This window comes from Oncorhynchus mykiss, chromosome 19 (assembly GCF_057628025.1).
Source record: "Oncorhynchus mykiss isolate SJ-2025 chromosome 19, ASM5762802v1, whole genome shotgun sequence".
Classification (NCBI taxonomy): domain Eukaryota; kingdom Metazoa; phylum Chordata; class Actinopteri; order Salmoniformes; family Salmonidae; genus Oncorhynchus; species Oncorhynchus mykiss.
In genome coordinates, this window is record NC_143040.1 from 67,456,064 (window position 1) to 67,479,356 (window position 23,293).

Below are 23,293 nucleotides of genomic sequence, written 5' to 3' on the forward strand. Positions count from 1 at the left end.
AAGGCTAATAAATACAGCCAGTTTAGCCGAAGGCTAATAAATACAGCCAGTTTAGCTGAAGGATAATAAATACAGCCAGTTTAGCTGAAGGCTAATAAATACAGCCAGTTTAGCTGAAGGCTAATAAATACAGCCAGTTTAGCTGAAGGCTTGTAAATACAGCCAGTTTAGCTGAAGGCTAATAAATACAGCCAGTTTAGCTGAAGGCTAATAAATACAGCCAGTTTAGCTGAAGGCTAATAAATACAGCCAGTTTAGCTGAAGGCTAATAAATACAGCCAGTTTTGCTGAAGGCTAATAAATACAGCCAGTTTAGCTGAAGGCTAATAAATACAGCCAGTTTAGCTGAAGGCTGGGAATTATGGGGAGGTGGGCGGTCAGGCTGTGTGTCCACAGCGGACGGTAGTCTCAGAGCAATGTATCTTCGCTACTGTCAAAAGTTTTAGAACAGCTACTCATTCAAGGGTTTTTCTTTATTTTTACTATTTTCTACATTGTAGAATAATATTGAAGACATCAAAACTACGAAATAACACATGGAATCATGAAGTAACCAAAAAGTGTTAAACAAATCAAAATATATTTGAGATTTGAGATTCTTCAAATAGCCACCCTTTGCCTTAATGACAGCTTTGCACACTCTTGGCATTCTCTCAGCTAGCTTCACCTGGAATGCTTTTCCAACAGTCTTGAAGGAGTTCCCACATATGCTGAGCACTTGTTGGCAGCTTTTCCTTCACTCTGTGATCCAACTCATCCCAAACCATCTCAATTGGGTTGAGATCGGTTTGACTGTGGAGGCCAGGTCATCTGATGCAGCACTCCATCACTCTCCTTCTTGGTCAAATAGCCTTACACAGCCTGGAGGTGTGTTGGGTCATTGTCCTATTGAAAAACAAATGATAGCCCACTAAGCACAAACCGGATGAGATGGCGTATCGCTGCAGAATGCTGTGGTAGCCATACTGGTTAAGTGTGCCTTGAATTCTAAATAAATCACAGACAGTGTCACCAGAAAATCACCATAACACCTCATCCTCCTCCTCCTCCACCCCATCTCATCCTCCTCCTCCGCCCCATCTCATTCCCCTCCTCCGCCCCATCTCCTCCTCCTCCGCCCCATCTCATCCTCCTCTTCCGCCCCATCTCCTCCTCCGCCCCATCTCATCCTCCTCCTCCGCCCCATCTCCTCTTCCTCCTCCGGCCCATGGCCTCCTCCTCCTCCTCCGCCCCATCTCATCCTCCGCCCCATATCCTCCTCCCCATCTCATCCTCCTCCTCCGCCCCATCTCCTCCTCCTCCTCCTCCGCCCCATCTCCTCCTCCTCCACCCCATTTCCTCCTCCTCCTCCACCCCATCTCCTCCTCCGCCCCATCTCATCCTCCTCCTCTGCCCCATCTCCTCCTCCCCATCTCATCCTCCTCCTCTGCCCCATCTCCTCCTCCCCATCTCATCCTCCTCCTCCGCCCCATCTCCTCCTCCCCATCTCATCCTCCTCCTCCGCCCCATCTCCTCCTCCACCCTCCCATCTCCTCCTCCGCCCCATCTCATCCTCCTCCTCCGCCCCATCTCCTCCTCCTCCGCCCCATGGCCGCCTCCTCCTCCGCCCCATCTCCTCCTCCGCCCCATCTCATCCTCCTCCTCCTCCCCATCTCATCCTCCTCCTCCGCCCCATCTCCTCCTCCTCCGCCCCATTTCCTCTTCCTCCGCCCCATCTCCTCCTCCTCCTCCACCCCATCTCCTCCTCCTCCTCCACCCCATTTCCTCCTCCTCCACCCCGTCTCCTTTTCCTAATTTATTCCTCCTCAACCTCTGCCTCATCTCCTCCGCCCAATCTCCTCCTCCTTCTCCGCCCCATTGCCTCCTCCGCCCCATCTTCTCCTCCTCCTCCACCTCGACCCCATCGCCTCCTCCTCTGCCCCATCTACTCCTCCACCCCCATCTCCGCCCCTTCTCCTCCCCCTCCTCTCTGCCTGTGTCTCTATGGGGTGTAGTAGCCATGATGGACATCTGCAGTGCTGCGGGGATGGCTGTGACATTTCCTTTAGAGAGCGGGCAGCATTATGAAATATGAGTGTCTGTCACTACCTGCCCATCGACGTATGCCTTAAGGGAACTAGCAGTAACCATTCCCCCAATGTACAATCTCCCGCAATGCTATCCACTCGTTAAATGTCAAAAGCCCCAGCCGTTAAAATAAACCAATTAATCGGTGATACATTTGTTTAAGTGTTTTAGAGCATGTTACGATGGATTATGTCAGAAATAATGCATTGCTTTTAATTATCCAAGGCATTACGATGAAACACATGCGGCTCACAGTTTCCCAACATTCCTTGATCTTTTTTTATCTGATTGGTATCCACGGAGAAGGCTTGTATTATGGATTGCACTGTATACAAGGTCAGACAGAGAATTGCAGTGCAGAAACCTTTCCTGATACCAGAACAGTTTATGGCCTGCTAACGGCAGTGCCTAAGCTACAAAAAGTGCAAAGCCAGCCCTTCTGGCATTCGAGGCAGACTTAATGAAATGATCAACGTATTTGAAAGTAGATAAATATTAATGGAACCCAGGTCAGAATCACAATACCATGGCAGGACAGAGAGGGTTACCATGGCAGGACAGAGAGGGTTACCATGGCAGGACAGAGAGGGTTACCATGGCAGGACAGAGAGGGTTACCATGGCAGGACAGAGAGGGTTACCATGGCAGGACAGAGAGGGTTACCATGGCAGGACAGAGAGGGTTACCATGGCAGGACAGGGGGTTACCATGGCAGGACAGAGAGGGTTACCATGGAAGGACAGAGAGGGTTACCATGGCAGGACAGAGAGGGTTGCCATGGCAGGACAGAGAGTGTCACCATGGCAGGACGGTGAGGGTCACCATGGCAGGATAGAGAGGGTCACCATGGCAGGATAGAGAGGGTTGCCATGGCAGGACAGAGTGTCACCATGGCAGGATGGTGAGGGTCACCATGGCAGGACAGAGAGTGTCACCATGGCAGGATGGTGAGGCTCACCATGGCAGGACAGAGAGGGTTACCATGGCAGGACAGAGAAAGTTACCATGGCAGGACAGAGAGGGTTACCATGGCAGGACAGAGTGGGTTACCATGGCAGGACAGAGAAGGTTACCATGGCAGGACAGAGAAGGTTACCATGGCAGGACAGTGAAGGTTACTTTTGGGGGTTTTACATACAATATGTTGTGTTGTTCGGTCAGTGTCATTGTTTTACCATCGTACAGGTTTCTACATTGACTGTCATTGTTTTACCATCATACAGGTTTCTACATGTATATCGAGACGTCTCGACCACGCCTGGAGGGAGAAAAGGCTCGACTGTTGACCCCCACTTTCAACGTCGCCCCCAAAAGCCCCTATGGGACTGTGACGTCCTCTCCAACCTACTGCTTTGGTTTCTACTACCATATGTATGGGAAACACATAGGTGAGATGCCTGGGTGCCAGCACACATGGCATGTATGGTATAAGGATGAATGCAAATGGTGCACTGTAGCTCTTTTATCGGGCCAGTCTATTTAAGCTTAGAGGGAGTGTGTTTGACCTCTTAAATATATACCTGCTAGCTTTCAATCAGAATCCACTTGCAAGCATATCAAATCAAATTGTATTAGTCACATGGGACGAATACAACAGGTGTAGGTAGACCTTACAGTGAAATGCTTACCTACGAGCCCCTAACCAACAATGCAGTTTGAAAAAAATATGGATAAGAATAAGAAATTAAAGTAACAAATAATTAAAGAGCAGCAGTAAAATAACAATAGCGAGACTATATACAGGGGGGTATCGGTACAGAGTCAATGTGCGGGGGCACGGGTTAGTTGAGGTAATATGTACATGTAGGTAGAGTTATTAAAGTGACTATGCATAGATGATAACAACAGAGAGTAATAGCGGTGTAAAAGAGGGGGGGGGGCAATGCAAATAGTCTGGGTAGATATTTGATTAGATGTTCAGGAGTCTTATGGTTTCGGGTAGAAGCTGTTTAGAAGCCTCTTGGACCTACAGTAGACTTGGCGCTCTGGTACTGCTTGCCATCCAGTAGCAGAGAGAACAGTCTATTACTAGGGTGGCTGGACTCTTAGACCATTGTTAGGGCCTTCCTCTGACACCGTCTGGTATAGAGGTCCTGGTTGGCCGGAAGCTGGCCCCAGTGATGTACTGGGCCATTCGCACTACTCTCTGTAGTGCCTTGCAGTCGGAGGCTGAGGTGTTGCCATACCAGGCTGTGATGCAAAATGTTCTCGATGGTGCAGCTGTAGAACCTTTTAAAGATCTGAGGACCCCTGCAAAATCTTTTCAGTCTGCTGAGAGGGAATAGGTTTTGTTGTGCCCTCTTCACGACTGCCTTGGTGTGCTTGGACCATGTTAGTTTTTTGGTGATGTGGACACCAAGGAACTTGAAGCTCTCAACCTGCTCCACTGCAACCCCATCGATGAGAATGGGGGTGTGCTCAGGCCTCTTTTTTCTGTAGTCCACAATCATCTCCTTTGTCTCGATCACATTGAGGGAGAGGTTGTTGTCCTGGCACCACACGGCCAGGTCTCTCACTTCCTCCCTATAGGCTGTATCGTCGTTTTCAGTGATCAGGCCTTCCACTGTTGTGTCGTCAGCAAACTTAATAATGGTGTTGGAGTCGTGCCTGGCCATGCAGTCATGTGTGAACAGGGAGTACAGGAGGGGACTGAGCATGCACCCCTGAGGGGCCCCTGTGTTGAGGATCAGCGTGGCGGATGTGTTGTTACTTACCCTTACCACCTGGGGGCAGCTTGTCAGGAAGTCCAGGATCCAGTTGCAGAGGGAGGTGTTTAGTCCCAGGGTCCTTAGCTTATTGATGAAATTTGAGGGCACTATGGTGTTGAATCCTGAGCTGTCGTCAATGAATAGCATTCTCACATAGGTGTTATTTTTGCCTAGGTGGGAAAGGGAAGTTTGGAGCACAATAGAGATTGCATCATCTGTGGATCTGTTTGGGCGGTATGCAAATTGGAGTGGGTCTATGGTTTCTTGGATAATGGAGTTGATATGAGCCATGAGCAACCTTTCAAAGCACTTCATTGCTACAGATGTGAGTGCTATGGGTCGGTCATTTAGGCAGGTTTCCTTAGTGTTCTTGGGCACAGGCACTATGGTGGTCTGCTTAAAACATGTAGGTATTACAGACTCGGACAGGGAGAGGTTGTAAATGTCACTTGCCAGTTGGTCAGCGCATGCTCGCAGTACACATCCTGGTAATCCATCTGGCCCTGCGGCCTTGTGAATGTTGACCTGTTAAATGTCTTACTCACATCAGCTGCGGAGAGTGTGATCACACAGTCTTCCGGAACAGCTGGTGCTCTCATGCATGTTTCAGTGATATTTGCCTCGAAGCGAGCATAGAAGTAGTTTAGCTCGTCTGGTAGGCTTGTGTCACTGGGCAGCTCTTGGCTGTGCTTCCCTCACCTATCCACCACTTCCCTGTTCGCTACCTCCCTGATGATTAGATAAAAGTGTTTGCTTACCACTCAAGTTGTACACACACCTTTCTTTTTTAATTTGACAACCACTCAATAACACTTCAATGCCAGAATATCCGAAGCACCCTGAGCGTTGGTGAAAAATGGAAATTGAGCACACTATTTCAGTTTTTTTTACAACCATTCTATTTGAGTATTAATAACTTTGTCCTCCGTCAGATTATTTTCAGGCTCCCCTGAAGGTTGTCGTCTCACACCCCTGCTCTCCTGTTGGCGCAGTGTCTTAATCAGACAGACAGTTGCACTTGAGCGATGGGTGTGACCCCTGACCTGCAAGACACGCTTGTAACCACAATTTTCTGCTCCACAAAGCTGTCGCGATTCTGAATAGGACGTGTCAACCTAGTCCATTCAGGTCTCAATGGGCCCTCTCTCTCTCTCTGCTCTCTCAGCCTCAGCAACCAGCAGCCAGAGCCAGAAAGGGCTGACGGCTTGTGTCCTAACCTGTCTGTTTCCTTTCACTGCTTTCTGTTAGAGAAAGAAAGGTAACCTGCATTCAGAGCCTTTTTTTGATTCTGTGCAGAATGTGAGTGAGTGGGTGGTGGAGAGACTGAGTTCTCATTTGAAGTAGAGGGCATTTTGCAGGAGTCTGTTGTTGGTGTCATTGGATCATCCAGTAAGATCCACTTAAGTCTCCCATCACAGGGGAGTGGCATGTCTAGTTTGGCCTCTACATTTTTGCGGACTTTACTGTAGTATTCATTGTATTGTTTTTGCAGATGTGACTATAGTGTACTAAAGTATTTACTGTAGTGTTTTTGCAGACATTACTGTGGTATACTATAGTATTTACTGTAGTGTTTTTGGAGACATGACTGTACTATACTATAGTATTTATTGTAGTGTTTCTGCAGACATTACTATAGTATAGTAGTTATTGTCATGTTTTTGCAGACATGACTGTACTATACTATAGTATTTATTGTAGTGTTTATGCAGACATTACTGTAGTATAGTATAGTAGTTATTGTCATGTTTTTGCAGACATGACTGTAGTATTTACTATCGTGTTTTTGTTAGATTATGTTTCACATAGAACTGGGGGCTTTCTCTTTCTCTTGAGGAAGAAATATGTGGAGAAATATGTGGATAATACTGTTGTATTTACTAAAGTATTATACAATATACTATACTAAAACATTCTTCAGAGTTTGTCTGGAGGCCGGAAAATGATTTGTACACTGCATATTAACCACAACTAAGCCCAAAAAGAAAGCCCAACAATCATTTCATACCTGAGACACAATCACGTATGTCTTCTCTCTTGTGTGAGAATACTCGGGAATAGATTTCCTAAAGTAAACTCATTTTTAGCTGAATTCTTTTATTGTTTTTTTTTTAACCAAAAACTAAAATCACCCCCAAAATGTTTGTGTAGTGTATTCTACAGTTTACTGCAACATTCTATTGTAAGCACTACAAGATTGAGGGATACTACAGTGTGGAGTAAAGTATTCTAACTTATCAACCGGGTGGTTTGAGCCCTAATAGCTGATTGGCTGAAAGCCGTGGTATGTCAGGGGTAGGACAAAAACATGTATTTTTATTGCTCTGATTACATTGGTAACCAGTTTATAATAGCAATAAGGTACATAAGGGGTTTGTGGTATATGGCCAATATACTACGTCTAAGGACTACAGTTTACTCAAGTTTACTACAGAATTCCCTAGAATCAGGGGCTTTCTATAGAGTACTACTATAGAGTACTTCTATAGAGTACTGTAGTATTCTATAATAAACTGTAGTATTTTTTCATGTGGGTCTACACATCAGAGCACACTATTTGGCATCACCTCGTTTGCACTGAAAAGAAACATACAAGATTTGACTTTCATGATCATCACTTGACAAGTGAATTATATTGTCAAATGAATCCATTGTGATACATTCCACTCTTTCAGTAAAAGCCACCACTCAATAAGGGGAGGTTAATGTGTAGACCCCTTGAATCATTTAGTATTTGCCGTAATGAGCTGTTATGTGTTTTATTTTTATCAGGTCAATTATTAATAATTAAATAAGTATAATCTATAAATAAAGGAGATGTGCTACTGTGACGAGGCCATAGATGATATCAGACTTGGGCTCAAATTGGACTTGAAATCTTTCAAATACATAAGCTGTGCTTGACTGAGCTTCCCTGGCACAATGTTGTCCTTAAAGAGCTTGATGTTTTCTCCTCTAGGAGCGTTAAATGCTTACTTACGACAGAAGGGCCAGTCGGGCGCAGACAGTTCCGTGTGGACCCTGGTCGGGAACCAAGGAGACCGATGGAAGCAAGCCAAAGTCAACATTCACCCAACAGCCTCTTTCCAGGTGGGTACAACTCTATGGGAGGAGCAGTGGGTCATCAATGCAGAACTACGGTGGCCCTAAGGTGCAAAGTACAAAACTGCCTTCATATGTGCTTCCTCTCTTATTCCGATGTCTTATATAAGCATTTGTCTTATATATTTTTGCTATATGCTTCACAGAATGAGTCATTATTTGTATTATTTTTTTAAATTGTATTTAATCTTTATTTAACTCGACAAGTCAGTTAAGAACAAATTGTTATTTACAATGACAGCCTACCCCGGCCAAACCCTAACGATGCTGGGCCAATTGTGCGCTACCCTATGGGACTCCCAATCACATCCGGTTGTGATACAGCCTAGAATCGAACCAGGGTCTGTAGTTACGCCTCTAGCACTGAGACGCAGTGCCTTAGACCGCTGTACCACTCGGGAGCCCATTTGTAGCAGGAAGACATTTAAGCAGTTGGTTTTAACTTGTTTTGTCTTTGTCTCACTTATCCTGTTTTGGTAGTTGGTTCTGGAAGGAATTCGGGGTCCTGGGATAGAAGGGGATATCGCCATTGATGATGTCACCATTGAGGAAGGAGAATGTAAAGACCCTCCACACAACAGTAAGTGCTTTTTTGGGGGAGGGGGGGGGGCATGACCTATACGTCAACCAGAACCAATCAATCAGGAAGAGGCCTACGTTTATATCATTCCTCTTCAGGAACTATAAATCAAGGACTGAATCTGGTATTGTTAGTTCTTCGAAAAACAGGTTTACTCGTCGAGAGTATAAGCCACTGTATTTTTGTTTCAGGCATCGTCAGTGAAAATACATTTTAGAGGTTATGAAGAAACGTCTGCTTCAAAAATATTATGCATGCCAGAAAATTGTACTATCTGATGATTGGCCTAAAAATAAAAATAATTTTGTGCAATAGCTAATTTTTATTCCCTCATTACTTACATTACTTCAATTGGTAATGCCTTTTAAAATTATGTTAACTATCCTCCCAAATGGTAGATATCAGCGTCTTACATTAAAATATTAGGCTTTAGCTGCTCTGTCGCTTGTACACTGGAGACTGTCGGCTGGGTCTCTTTACTGATTAACAAGGTTCAGTACAAATACTACTAATGGGAATGTTTTTAAGAACCTCTTAACTGAATTTGCTCATATAGTACTTGATGTATTTCGTCAATAAGCATTATTAATGCTTGATGCTGAGCTGCCACTGAAGTATTGTGAGTCTACATTGAGAGAAATCACAATGCATCTCTATATACCAGAGGAGACTCCTCCAGAGAAGAAGAGTACGGTCCTCCTCAGAACAACTAAAAACAATCACATGTATTCTAGTCTTCCTTAAATCAAATACGGAATTGTACATGTTACCCACACGTCATCCCGTTAGCTCAATTAAATCGTTTTGAAATTATTTTCACACATCATCCTTATCTACATCACCAACTTTCTCTTTCTTTCTCTACTTTCTCTTTCTATCTCTCTCTATCTTTCTCTATCCCTACAGATCTGAGATCACTGTCTCCTCCCACCGCGCACCATATATGTCAGTTCTTGGTCACACTGACCCTGGTGTTTGTGGGTCATCAGAGGTGACCCCTCTCTCTCAGGAGGAGCAACCTGATGCCGGCCCCACCCCTGTGGAAGAATCTGCAGACTTTGACTGTCTACACCCCCAAAACTACCAAAGATTCACTCCTCTCCAGTCTTCAGGAGAGCAGCAGCAGTCCAGCGCTGGTCCAGGGTGGAGCATGCAGGAATAAATTAAAAAAACTCAGTCAATCTTGTTTTTTTTTCTGAAATATGCACAGAGAGCATTCCAAGGTCAGGACTCCAGGGTCAGGATGGAGAGCCGGGTTCTCCATAGTAGACGCTCCAGTAGTAGGGGCTACACCTAATTTTTTCCCCCCAAGGTGAAGCCAGTCGAAGCAGAGTGTGGGTGCCATCATTGTGTATATTGGCTCAAGGATCGGAACGGAATGGTACATTTCTGTAAAGCACAAGGACACATGATGTGGTCCCATTTTTTTCTTTCCATTTTCCATATGTTATTTGTTTGCTGCTTGTCAAGGCCAAGGAATAACTATAATTCATTGCTTAATGAGATGGGTGTTGAAGAGGTTGATTTTATGTTAAGAGTGTAAATGTACGAAATTCACTCAATAACCCACATTGACCCGAAGCTATTTTTCTCATGAATATGTTAGAGACTGCTATTCCTCTTTGTGTTGTCGCTTTAACCCCTTTTAAAACTCAGAGGTTGCCTAGGGTCGGTTTCATCAAAATATGTATAAACAAACACGTGCATACCTTCTACCCAGAGGCTAAACTTCGACTGCTTAGTGCATTATATGCATATCTGTAAGTCAATTCATCACAATTATTCCTCTGTGTTTTTTTTTTTTTGAGGTTGCTTAAAATGTTGGTTTCATTAAAAAGTGCATACACTGGTTACTCTACTATGTAGTGGCTGAACTATGGTGTGCCTGGTGTAATCAACCTCTGGACCTTTGCACTCCTCCTCACAGTCAACTCTATTAGATCCTTTCGACCTACTGTAGGGGCTTCTCTGTGTCCCAGATGCACATGAAATATCTCTCTTTCATTATCTAAACGGGATTGATGAGGATTTTTAAAGCTGAAGTAGTCTTGCTTATATTAACAATGGTTGTTGCAATCCAGGCATTTGTATGAAAGGTTAGCATCTCTTTATTTCACTTTCTATTACCTAGCTTCTCCTTTCACCTCCTGACCAATCACTAATCGGTCAGGTCACATGTAGTGCTTAAAGACCAGGGCCCAGTTTCCCAAAAGCATCTTAAGGCTAAATTCATCATTAGAAACTTCTTAAGAGCATGGTTAAATCTCTGAGCTGTTTCCCAAAACCAACGTTCTTAACATTGCACTTGAAAATGCTTCAAATCTAACCACTAGGTGGTTAGTGGTTAGAGTGTTGGACTAGTAACCGCAAGGTTGTAAGTTCAAACCCCCGAGCTGACAAGGTACAAATCTGTCGTTCTGCCCCTGAACACGCAGTTAACCCACTGTTCCTAGGCCGTCATTGAAAATAAGAATTTGTTCTTAACTGACTTGCCTAGTTAAATAAAGGTAAAATGAACTTGCCTCGGACCACTCATAGTACATGTGTGTTGTTAGATGCTTTTTTTGCCCTCCTGCGTCACTCTATAATCAGAAAATCTCTGCTTAACATAGAATCAATCACATGGTTATCTGCGCCGATAAAGTTGACTACAAATACAAAGTTGCCAATGTCTTTTCAATTGATACAATTTCAAGATGCTTGAAATAAAAACCGAGATGACTGCATTCAAATATAAATACAGTAGGCTATACGTCTATTTCAATCACTTTTAAATACTATATACAGTGCCTTGCGAAAGTATTCGGCCCCCTTGAACTTTGTGACCTTTTGCCACATTTCAGGCTTCAAACATAAAGATATAAAACTGTATTTTTTGTGAAGAATCAACAACAAGTGGGACACAATCATGAAGTGGAACGACATTTATTGGATATTTCAAACTTTTTTAACAAATCAAAAACTGAAAAATTGGGCGTGCAAAATTATTCAGCCCCTTTACTTTCAGTGCAGCAAACTCTCTCCAGAAGTTCAGTGAGGATCTCTGAATGATCCAATGTTGACCTAAATGACTAATGATGATAAATACAATCCACCTGTGTGTAATCAAGTCTCCGTATGAATGCACCTGCACTGTGATAGTCTCAGAGGTCCGTTAAAAGCGCAGAGAGCATCATGAAGAACAAGGAACACACCAGGCAGGTCCGAGATACTGTTGTGAAGAAGTTTAAAGCCGTATTTGGATACAAAAATATTTCCCAAGCTGTAAACATCCCAAGGAGCACTGTGCAAGCGATAATATTGAAATGGAAGGAGTATCAGACCACTGCAAATCTACCAAGACCTGGCCATCCCTCTAAACTTTCAGCTCATACAAGGAGAAGACTGATCAGAGATGCAGCCAAGAGGCCCATGATCACTCTGGATGAACTGCAGAGATCTACAGCTGAGGTGGGAGACTCTGTCCATAGGACAACAATCAGTCGTATATTGCACAAATCTGGCCTTTATGAAAGAGTGGCAAGAAGAAAGCCATTTCTTAAAGATATCCATAAAAAGTGTCGTTTAAAGTTTGCCACAAGCCACCTGGGAGACACACCAAACATGTGGAAGAAGGTGCTCTGGTCAGATGAAACCAAAATGGAAATTTTTGGCAACAATACAAAACGTTATGTTTGGCGTAAAAGCAACACAGCTCATCACCCTGAACAGACCATGCCCACTGTCAAACATGGTGGTGGCAGCATCATGGTTTGGGCCTGCTTTTCTTCAGCAGGGACAGGGAAGATGGTTAAAATTGATGGGAAGATGGATGGAGCCAAATACAGGACCATTCTGGAAGAAAACCTGATGGAGTCTGCAAAAGACCTGAGACTGGGACGGAGATTTGTCTTCCAACAAGACAATGATCCAAAACATAAAGCAAAATCTACAATGGAATGGTTCAAAAATAAACATATCCAGGTGTTAGAATGGCCAAGTCAAAGTCCAGACCTGAATCCAATCGAGAATCTGTGGAAAGAACTGAAAACTGCTGTTCACAAATGCTCTCCATCCAACCTCACTGAGCTCGAGCTGTTTTGCAAGGAGGAATGGGAAAAAATGTCAGTCTCTCGATGTGCAAAACTGATAGAGACATACCCCAAGCGACTTACAGCTGTAATCGCAGCAAAAGGTGGCGCTACAAAGTATTAACTAAAGGGGGCTGAATAATTTTGCACGCCCAATTTTTCAGTTTTTGATTTGTTAAAAAAGTTTGAAATATCCAATAAATGTCATTCCACTTCATGTGTCCCACTTGTTGTTGATTCTTCACAAAAAAATACAGTTTTATATCTTTATGTTTGAAGCCTGAAATGTGGCAAAAGGTCGCAAAGTTCAAGGGGGCCGAATACTTTCGCAAGGCACTGTATTTCATGTTCAATCAATTGAGTTCTATCTTGCTGCTTGTAGGCTACAGTCTATTTTGTCTCAATATATTTCATAATGCGTAGCCTAACATGTGGCATGGTGTGCTAAATCTTGATTTAGCGCATTATTATAGGGTAAGCATTAGAACAAGCCGCCTCAATATTTGAAGCCATAGGTACTAATATCTTTCTAGGAGCTGATCCATCGTCAGTATTGATGAATAATTCTAATGTTAAGATAAGATTTGAATGGGTAAAACTGATCCGAGAGCAGCGCTGCCTATCTTTCTATTCTATCCTATCAGTGTTGACACATGTTGACCAGACCAGACACGTCACGTGTGCGAGCGTTGCAAAATAAATGTAGAAATCCATGTTATTCCATTTTTGCACCCACACTGCTCGCGTGCTCCAACGAGCATCTGCATTGCCAAGGGCTAAAATAGAAGTCATTCCTATTTCTGACGCAGATCGCGCTGCAAGTCCTGCCTCTCCCATCTCCTCATTGGTTTATAGAAGCACCCATATGCCATCTCCTCATTGGTTATACCCACGTGGGTGATTGAAAGACGACCTGTTTTGCCGGTCGTCGTGGTAATACTATGAAAATTTAGATGCCGATCACCATATAAGTTCAAAGATGAAAAAGCCTGGAAGGAGGAGAGATGACTAGAAACGATTCGGTTGACCTTTTTATGTGTGGATTAATTGTCGGAGTAGAGGACCTTGTGCATTTCAGGTAAAATAACAACTCAATGTTTATATCCCAGGACAAATTAGCTAGCAACAGCAAGCTAGCTAAATAGGATAAATTAGCTAGCATGTGCAAGCTAGCTAGCTAAATTGCCATACATATTTAATGCTTTTCGACCTGTCCCCAAATGAATGTCATTGGTTCAGAGTTTGTTTTGATATTTTAACCTGCGGGTCGTGATCGCGTTTGGTGTTAAAAATACATTTATGCACGATGGCGCATGCGCGCAGACAGTTTGGGTTCCGTGTTAGCGAATGTTCTCTCTGCATGGTGTTTTGGGACACGCATGTTACATCTTCGACCGTTGCAGGAAAGATGCATTGTTAAAACACTCTTAAGCCTAAATTACATCGCTATCAGGAAACTGGGCCCAGGTGCATCGTTTTTACCAGTCAACTTTTTAAGTGTTTCCCAAACAAGCACCTAGAGAGAACATTCGCCAAGAGCGCCATTGTGTCGAGACTGACAGGATCGAAGGTAATGCACAGCTGCTCTCGGATCAGCTTTCTCCATTAAAATCTTACCTTAACGTTATAATTATTCCACAATACTGATGATGGATCAGCTCATAGAGAAATATTAGCTTTGTTATAACCCTCAAATCATCCTCTCCTAATTTACCTTACTTTAAGGACAAGTGGTCATCAGGTAGACTAGCGGTTAAGACCGAAAGGTCGCTGTTTCGAATCACCGAGCCGACTAGGGGGGAAAAATCTGTCGATTATGCCCTTGAGCAAGGCACTTAACCCTAGTAAGTCACTCTGGAAAAGAGTGTCTGCTAAATGTCAAGAAAAAAATTACTAAAAAAATATTACTGGAGGAAATTCAAGCTCATGTTATTTTATTTCATGTTATAGTAGTTTCTCTCTTGCAACTGCCAGGATTAACATCTGTTTTCAATACAAGTCATTGTCCTGACCTTTGATTTCAGCATGGCTCCATAAAGCACACAAAAATATGTACCACAAAAAAAAAAAAAACTTAAATGTCAATGCTATCTTTCTCTTCCTGCATGAGTTGTACTCATTGATCGTGATACATGCCCATGCATGCTTGTGGCAGTCTTTGGAAGGTTACTTTATGAACAGCTGTTTTTGCATCTTTTGCTAGTCGTCTCGGGATAAGATAAGACGCTGCTGTGTGCCATGAAATCAAGTGCCTTCAGACTTAGTGGAAGATTACGTGAATGGAAAAACCGACATTGGCTAGTGTACCATCCAAGCATTTGCCCCTTAGGCACATTTTTATAGAGAAAGAATCAATCATGCTGTAATCTGCAGCTAACTCTAGTATCAAGGGTCAACTCTGCATGTGGTGGCACAGTGTCAAATTATGGATATCTACACAGCTCTCTTTATTTTGACCTAGGCGAATGACTTACTGCCCTTGACAGTCTAGGCTTTTGGAGTGGGACTTGTGCTCAAGCAGAGAAAGGATGGTGGCCAAGCTTTGTCAGAGTGACTGAGCGAGAACGGGGAGCTCTTAGAAATAAGCAATGGGCTCTGACAAAAAAATCGACTTGTAGGGAGGGATGCTTTTGAAGTCTACCAATTCATTTCAGCTGGACCCGCTGAGAAAGACATTATTGTGACTTCGTCCAAGGACTGTGAGAGGAAGACCTCTCAAGTGTGACTCTTACAGCTGATAATGGCCTTGGCTTACCTGGGTGTCTGTCAGTCCACTAGATCAGGCCGTGTGGTTCTCACAGACCTATTTTAGTACTCAAATGAGAGTGTAACTCTACTTTTACAGAAACTGTAAAGACCTTGGAACTACCTGAGACCATGAGTTACCTTAACCAGCTGGTTTTTGAAAAAAAAAAAACTGTATTGTAAAATTACTCTACTATTGTTCGTAAAAAAAAAATGTTTTGGGAGAAAATGTAGATTTCCCTTTTTATTTTCTGAATCCTTTTTTTGTTTTTTTTTACAGAATAATCAGAAATAGGCTGAGGGCCCTATTCCGACTTAGGAAATTACGCCTTTCTTACGCACACCTTTCCTACGCACCTCTCAGTAGGCCGCGACAGTGTTTACAGAGGAAGCAAATGAAGGTAAACGAAACAATGTACTTAAATGGAATGATAATGTAGGCTACACCAACTGAAGGGAAGTAACAGTAAATTGGCAGTAGAATATGTGTGGTTATTAGGCCTACTGGCGGTCGATACTGATAGTGACTAATATTTAACATGATAAAAATAGGAAACAGAGACAGTCAGGGTAGCCTATAACTCAGACATTAGAGAGTGCCCATCCCTGCAAATTTAAAGGCAGTACAATTTAAATTCTGCATATTTCATTTCATAAACTTTACTGTGGGAAAGTTGATATGTTGATATGCTTCAGTTTGCTGCCATATGAATGGTTTCACATTCGTCTCCAGTGATATTGAGGTAAAATATATCTAAAAACAAGTGTCATTTATATTTATAATTCCTTTATCCAAACGGATTACTCATTCACCCAGCTCTTCTTAATAGCTCTTATCCAGCTGTAAATAGCAGTGCAGAATAAAGTAGAAGCTTTTCCCACTTGGAGCCGGTACGTTTGCTAGACCTTATTCATGGTTTATTCTCACGTAAAGGTGGTGGAAATATTAGGGAATTAGTTCAGAATATGGCGTATCTGCAGACACACCTCCGCCACTCTTTCATTCACTCGATCTCCACCCAAAACGAATAGCAGGTGAATAGCATGCTATTCTCATGTTTATATTCAAGGTCAGAATACGCGTAGAGAGAAAAGTGTGTAAAAAAAGGGAATTACGTTCCATTAACCCATGCTTAACTCAGGTCGGAATCGGGCCCTAAGCAAATGCATATGGTGAACACCACATTATAAAATATTCTATAAGAAACCATTTGTCATTCAAGAAGCACAAGATGACACAAAACAGATTTTGACAAAAATTTAGTACATTTCTCACACAGATTTAGCCCGAGACAGTTCCTCTCAGCAACCTGTTAAAACAGAAGAAAATGTGTTCTTCTCTGTTCAATGAAATTATTAATGTAAATCATAGCATGTGTGGTCACTTTTAATAATGGAAAATATAAAATTTCATTGAACAGTTCGCTTTATAACTTCCATTCTCTCCCATGTCTCTCAATTCAATATTTGATTGCGTTGTTTATCTGCAGACGTTAAAGAGAAAATCCACTCAAACTATATTTTGGTCTTTTTTTCATTAGTCATGATGCATTCAAAACAACTAGGAGCTTCGGACCTCGGAAATCTCAGACGTCAGTATGTTCAAAACAACTGGGAACTCGGGAAAACAAATGAGCTCAGACTGGGAAAAATCGTTTTGGACGGTCATCCAACTCGTCATTTCAAGCTCCGACTTTCTGACCAGAAGATCATTGACATCATGATTTGACCTTGTTTCTTAATGAGTTCCCAGTTGTTTTGAAACGTCATTTCAAGAGGCAAAGTGTTCCTGGCCGCATCATCATGACGATGCAAAATGCATCATGTGATGTAGCCGATGACACTTTCATTCTTGAAAGTCCGATATCTTTAAAACTTCACTGCTGACATGCAAAACATTTTAGGACTGTATCAACAGTGGACTAATGAAAAATATACCAAAAGATACGTTTTTGGCTGGATTTTCCCTCATGACTACTTGTGTTTTATTATTTCAAAGTAATGGATACAGATACAGCAGATACATTTTTCAACTCTCCTTTCCATTGCTTCTAGTTTGCTCTGTCTGTCATTCTAAACTACTGAACCAAAATATAAACACAACATATAAAGTGTTGGTCCCATGTTTCATGAGCTAAAATAAAAAATCCCAGAAAGTTACCATATGCATAAAAAGCTTATTTCTCTCAAAGTTTGTGCACATATTTCGGGGTACTGAGGAGTATTTCTGTTTTTAATAAAGCCCTTTTGTGGGTAAAAACGATTTCCTATTGGCTGGATCTGGCTCGCAAGTAGGTGGGCCCATGCCCCCCCCAGACCCATCCATGGCTGCACCCAGTCATGTGAAATCCATAGATTAGGGCCTAATGAAGTTATTTCAATTGAGTGATTTCCTTTTATGAACTGCATCTCAGTAAAATCTTTGAAAGTGTTGCATGTTGCGTTTATATTTTTGTTCAGTAAAAACATACAGTTGACGTCAGAAGTTTACATACACCTTAGCCAAATACATTTAAACTCAGTTTTCCACCATTCCTGACATTTAATCCTGGTAAAAGTTCCCTGTTTTAGGTCAGTTAGGATCCCCACTTTATTTTAAGAATGTGAAATGTCAGAATAATAGTAGAGATAATAATTTGTTTCAGCTTTTATTTCTTTCATCACATTCCCAGTGGGTCAGATGTTTACATACACTCAATTAGTATTTGGTAGCATTTCCTTTAAATTGTTTAACTTGGGTCAAACGTTTCAGATAGCCTTCCACAAGCTTCCCACAGTAAGTTGGGTGAATTTTGGCCCATTCCTCCTGACAGCGCTGGTGTAACTGAGTCAGGTTTGTAGGCCTCCTTGCTCACACACGCTTTTTCAGTTCTTCCCACTCCAATACCTTGACTTTGTTGTCCTTAAGCCATTTTGCCACAACTTTGGAAGTGTGCTTGTGCTCATTGTCCATTTGCAAGACCCATTTGCGACCAAGCTTTAACTTCCTGACTGATGTCTTGAGATGTTGCTTGAATATATCCACATAATTTTCCTCCTCATGATGCCATCTATTTTGTGAAGTGCACCAGTCCCTCCTGCAGCAAAGCACCCCCACAACATGATGCTGCCACCCATGTGCTTCACGGTTGGGATGTTGTTCTTCGGCTTGCAAGCCTCCCCCTTTTTCCTCCAAACATAACGATGGTCATTATGGCGGGCCGGGCGCAGTGCGCGCTAGCCAAGGTTGCCAGGTGCACGGTGTAGCCTCCGACACATTGGTGCGGCTGGCTTCCGGGTTGTGATGCTGCCACCCATGATGCTGCCACCCCTGTGCTTCACGGTTGGGATGTTGTTCTTCGGCTTGCAAGCCTCCCCCTTTTTCCTCCAAACATAACGATGGTCATTATTGCCAAACAGTTCTATTTTTGTTTCATCAGACCAGAGGACAGTTGCAAACCGTAGTCTGGCTTTTATATGGCGGTTTTGGAGCTGTGGCTTCTTCCTTGCTGAGCGTCCTTTCAGGTTATGTCGATATAGGACTTGTTTTACTGTGGATATAGATACTTTTGTACCTGTTTCCTCCAGCAACTTCACAAGGTCCTTTGCTGTTGTTCTGGGATTGATTTGCACTTTTCACATCAAAGTACGTTCATCTCTAGGAGACAGAACACGCCTCCTTCCTGAGTGGTGTGACGGCTGCGTGGTCCCATGGTATTTATACTTGTGTACTATTGTTTGTACTGATGAACGTGGTACTTCCAGGCGTTTGGAAATTGTTCCCAAGGATGAACCAGACTTGTGGAGGTCTACAATTTTTTTTCTGAGGTCTTGACTGATTTCTTTTGATTTTCCTATGATGTCAAGCAAAGAGGCACTGAGTTTGAAGGTAGACCTTGAAATACATCCACAGGTAGACCTCCAATTGACTCAAATGATGTCAATTAGCCTATCAGCTTCTAAAGCTGTTTAAAGGCACAGTCAACTTAGTGTATGTAAACTTCTGACCCCCTGGAATTGTTATACAGTGAATTATAAGTGAAATAATCTGTCTGTGAACAATTGTTGGAAAATTACTTGTGTCACGTATAAAGTAGATGTCCTAACTGTCTTGCCAGAACTATAGTATTTTAACAAGAGATTTGTGGAGTGGTTGAAAAACGAGTTTTAAAGACTCTAACCTAAATGTATGTTAACTTCCGACTTCAACTGTAAGTACCGCAAGCAAACTCATTTTATTTGATTCATTTCAATGCTTTTTAATGTGTGTCGACAAAACAAATTCTCTCCTAGCCTACCATCTTGAGCCACGTGAGTGTTTCAATTCTACCCTCAAAGTAAACCCATATATTCTATTGTACAGCAGATTTCAACTGGCACTTTAACTCAATAATGCATTTGCTCAAATGGGGACAAAATAAATGTATTATTTGGGGTAATCATTCTCTTGACAACAACACCCCAGAACAGAAGTTTATCTAACTGTATCAGAAAAAAAATATTTTATAACTTATATTATCTGCAACAGACTTCCAGTCATTATTTGGATTTGATTTCCCAGATGATTGCTTTGCATTATTACGAATAAATACCCTTCAAATGTTTTCATCCTGTGTCATCTGTTTATTAGGACAACAATATATTTCATCATGTTGTTACTCGTCACCAGAAAATACGTCTTTGAAGAATGTGTCTGTATGATGAGATGATGAGAGATATTTACAGTGATCTATAAAAATACTGCATTGGACCAAATAGTTCATTTTCGGTAGATTTTTTTATTTAGACTTCTCACAGTTCTTTGATTCCAAGAAAGCCACAAACACTTGATATCTGTATTCTAACCACAGAGCACCATTGCAACTTCTGTTAACTTTCATTATTGGTGTTTACTGTCCCTTGGCCTTCGTTTAGTCCCTGCTAAACAACTCAATATTTATTTCATACATTGTAATCCCTGGGGATGCCTTTACCAACCTTACCTTGAGTTGAAATGCAATGTGTATCCATCCAGCTTGTGTTCTCACCATTAATACATTGTTTATGTATTCAATAAGTAAACGCTCTTTCCAGAGCCACCGGGAAAAGCATCTTCTCTCAGTGCAGACGAGATGCTGGACCCGGTTTGCATCTGGCCCGGGAGGGCCCCCATCTGCTCCCAGGTGGAGTACAAAGACTCCCTCATGCATATTAGCCGGTAACATTTGGCACCGTTGATGCTAATTTAAAGTTAATCTGAATGTTCTTAACGTGTCAACACAGTAGGTGTCGGATGGGTTTCTTCCTTCCTAATCCGGAACTTTTACCTCACGTGTTATACAGTATGAAGATTACTCTTGAGCCTTAAGGGTTTTGCAGGATTTATATATACTGAACAAATAATATAAACGCAACATGCAACAATTTCAAAGATTTTACTGAGTTAAAGTTAGTATAAGGAAATCAGTCAATTGAAATAAATAAATTAGGCCCTAATTTATGGATTTCACATGACTTGGCAGAGATGTAGCGATGGGTGAGCCTTGGAGAGTATTGGCCCACCCACTTGGCAGCCAGGCCCACACACTTGGCATCAAGGCCCACCCACTGGGGAGCCAGGCCCAGCCATTCAGAATGAGATTTTTTCCCCACAAAAAGGGTATATTAGAGACAGAAATACTCCTCAGCACCCCCCACCCCTCTCAGATGATTCCGCCGGTGATGAAGCTAGATGTGGAGGTCCTGGGCTGGCGTAGTTAAACTTGGTCTGTGGTTGTGAGGACGGTTGGACGTACTGCCAAATGATCTAAAACAACGTTGGAGGCAGCTTATGGTAGAGAAATGAACATTAAATGATCTGGCAACATCTATGGTGGACATTCCTGCAGTCAGCAATTGCACACTCCCTCGAACTTGAGACATCTGTGGCGCTGTGTTGTGTGACAAAACTGCACACTTTAAAGTGCCCATTTATTATCCCCAGCAAAAGCTCATGAAACATGGGACCAACACTTTACATGTTGCGTTTATTTTTGTTCAGTGTAGTTTTCATAGCTAGCCATGATCACAGTGAAACGACAGCACAGTATCCTGGGGGTCTGTATCTGACACTATATACGTTGGAGCAGACCTGGGTACTTCAAATAGTATTTGAAATTCTTTTGTGCTCGATTAAGCTTGCCAGTGGCAATGGAACCAATGTAATAGTCCTAAAAGTGCAAACTTTGCCCATCTGGCACGCCAACCAGGCTCAAGCAAATGCTCAAAGTATTTTAATACTATCTAAACCCATCCGTTGAGGATGTTTATTGATATTAAGGGTTATTTTCTTGTATGAAAAGAAAACACAGAAGTTATTACAACGAACAAGCTGATTGGTTATCACACAAGTTATGCTGCATAATCCAGGTGAGTACAGTACACTTTTACCAGATCCTATTATGGCATCCTGTCGTGGCATCCTGTCATCAGTATCACAGGCTGATGCTGTAATTGTGTGGCCTGGCACGGAGGCAGTGTCACCTCCATTAACGCTAGGGTGGAAGAGTGATAGCCAAGTAACATGGCACGGTGATGAAAGATATGGAGGCTGTGGAGACACGTACATTTCCCAACTGCCTTCTAAGCTGACATTGACATTTTGTATTCCGCTATAGATGGTATTCTCCAAGGCCATTGGATAATATTTTACGTACTTCTGTTTGTTTGTCTATCTACTGCAGGGCAACTGGCGGCCCGCAAATGCCCTCATCCCCACGAAATGTGGCTGTGCATCAGCAGTTTTTCTCTTGTTATGTCAGTCACTGATAGTCAGTCAATTATTCCATGTCAGCTAACATTTTTTAGATTGCTAAGTTAGTTTAGCAGCCAGCTATCTGAACTTGTTAAATCATGGACGAATTACTGGCCGTAGGGCCCCGTTGATTTTGATGGTTAGTCTACATCAGATACCAGCCGGGGGGCCCCCGTTGATTTGGTTAGTCAGCCTACATCAGATACCGGCCCAGGGGGCCCCTGTTGATTTTGTTAGTCACTCTAAATCAGATACCGGCCGGGGGGCCCCGTTGATTTTGATGGTCAGTCTACATCAGATACCAGCCGGGGGGCCCCCGTTGATTTTGTTAGTCAGCCTACATCAGATACCGGCCCAGGGGGCCCCTGTTGATTTTGTTAGTCACTCTAAATCAGACACCGGCCCGGGGGGGCCCGTTGATTTTGTTAGTCAGTCTAAATCAGATATCATATTAAAAACTGCTAACATTTATATCCATCCTATGATGAAATGTGTAATAATAAAATTGCAAAAACAATTCTCCTGAACCTATTTAGGCTTGGGGGTTGACAACTTATTGACTCAAGGAAAATATTTCTCTAAACATAATTCCACTTTCACATTATGGGGTATTGTGTGTAGGCCAGTAACACAAAATAATTTTAAATTCTGTCTGTAACCCAACAGTCTAGCGATGATCAACCACCAACATGACAGAGCTTGATTAAATTTTGAAAGAATTATGTGCAAATATTGTACAGGTGTGCAAAGTTCTTAGAGACTTACCCAGAAAGACTCACGGCTGTTATCGCTGCAAAAGGTGATTCTAACATGTATTGACTCAGGTGGTAGAATACTTATCAAGATATATCAGTATTTTATTTTCCATAATTATTTATAAAATGGTCAAATTTATCATCCACTTTGACATTACTGTCACGCCCTGGTCTTGGGGTTTTTGTAGGTATTGGGATTGTGGTATAGTGGGGTTATCTAGAAAAGTCTATGGTTGCCTGAAGTGGTTCTCAATCAGAGGCAGGTGTTTATCGTTGTCTCTGATTGGGAACCATATTTAGGCAGCCATATTCTTTGAGTGTGTCGTGGGTGATGGTTCCTGTCTCTGTGTTAGTTTGCACCAGAATAGGCTGTTTAGGTTTTCACGGTACGTTTATTGTTTTGTATTGTTCTTGTTAATCTTTTATTAAACATGAATCGAAATAACCACGCTGCATTTTGGTCCGCTTCTCCTTCGACGGAAGAAAACCGTAACAATTACAGAGTATTAAATCCA

The 23,293-nt window shown here is 42.5% G+C and overlaps 1 protein-coding gene across 1 annotated transcript in view; it reads left to right on the top strand.

Annotated features, from left to right (window-relative positions):
• LOC110498192 (MAM domain-containing glycosylphosphatidylinositol anchor protein 2) overlaps positions 1 to 10,315 on the top strand; it is a 185,227-nt gene extending 174,912 nt beyond the window's left edge. The window contains exons 14-17 of the mRNA XM_036955189.2: positions 3,291 to 3,455; positions 7,735 to 7,865; positions 8,358 to 8,457; positions 9,364 to 10,315. Of these exons, the coding sequence (XP_036811084.1) occupies positions 3,291 to 3,455; positions 7,735 to 7,865; positions 8,358 to 8,457; positions 9,364 to 9,452 (485 nt within the window). The 3' untranslated portion in view covers positions 9,453 to 10,315. The remainder of the gene's footprint in view (positions 1 to 3,290; positions 3,456 to 7,734; positions 7,866 to 8,357; positions 8,458 to 9,363) is intronic.
• Positions 10,316 to 23,293: the final 12,978 nt, after the last annotated feature.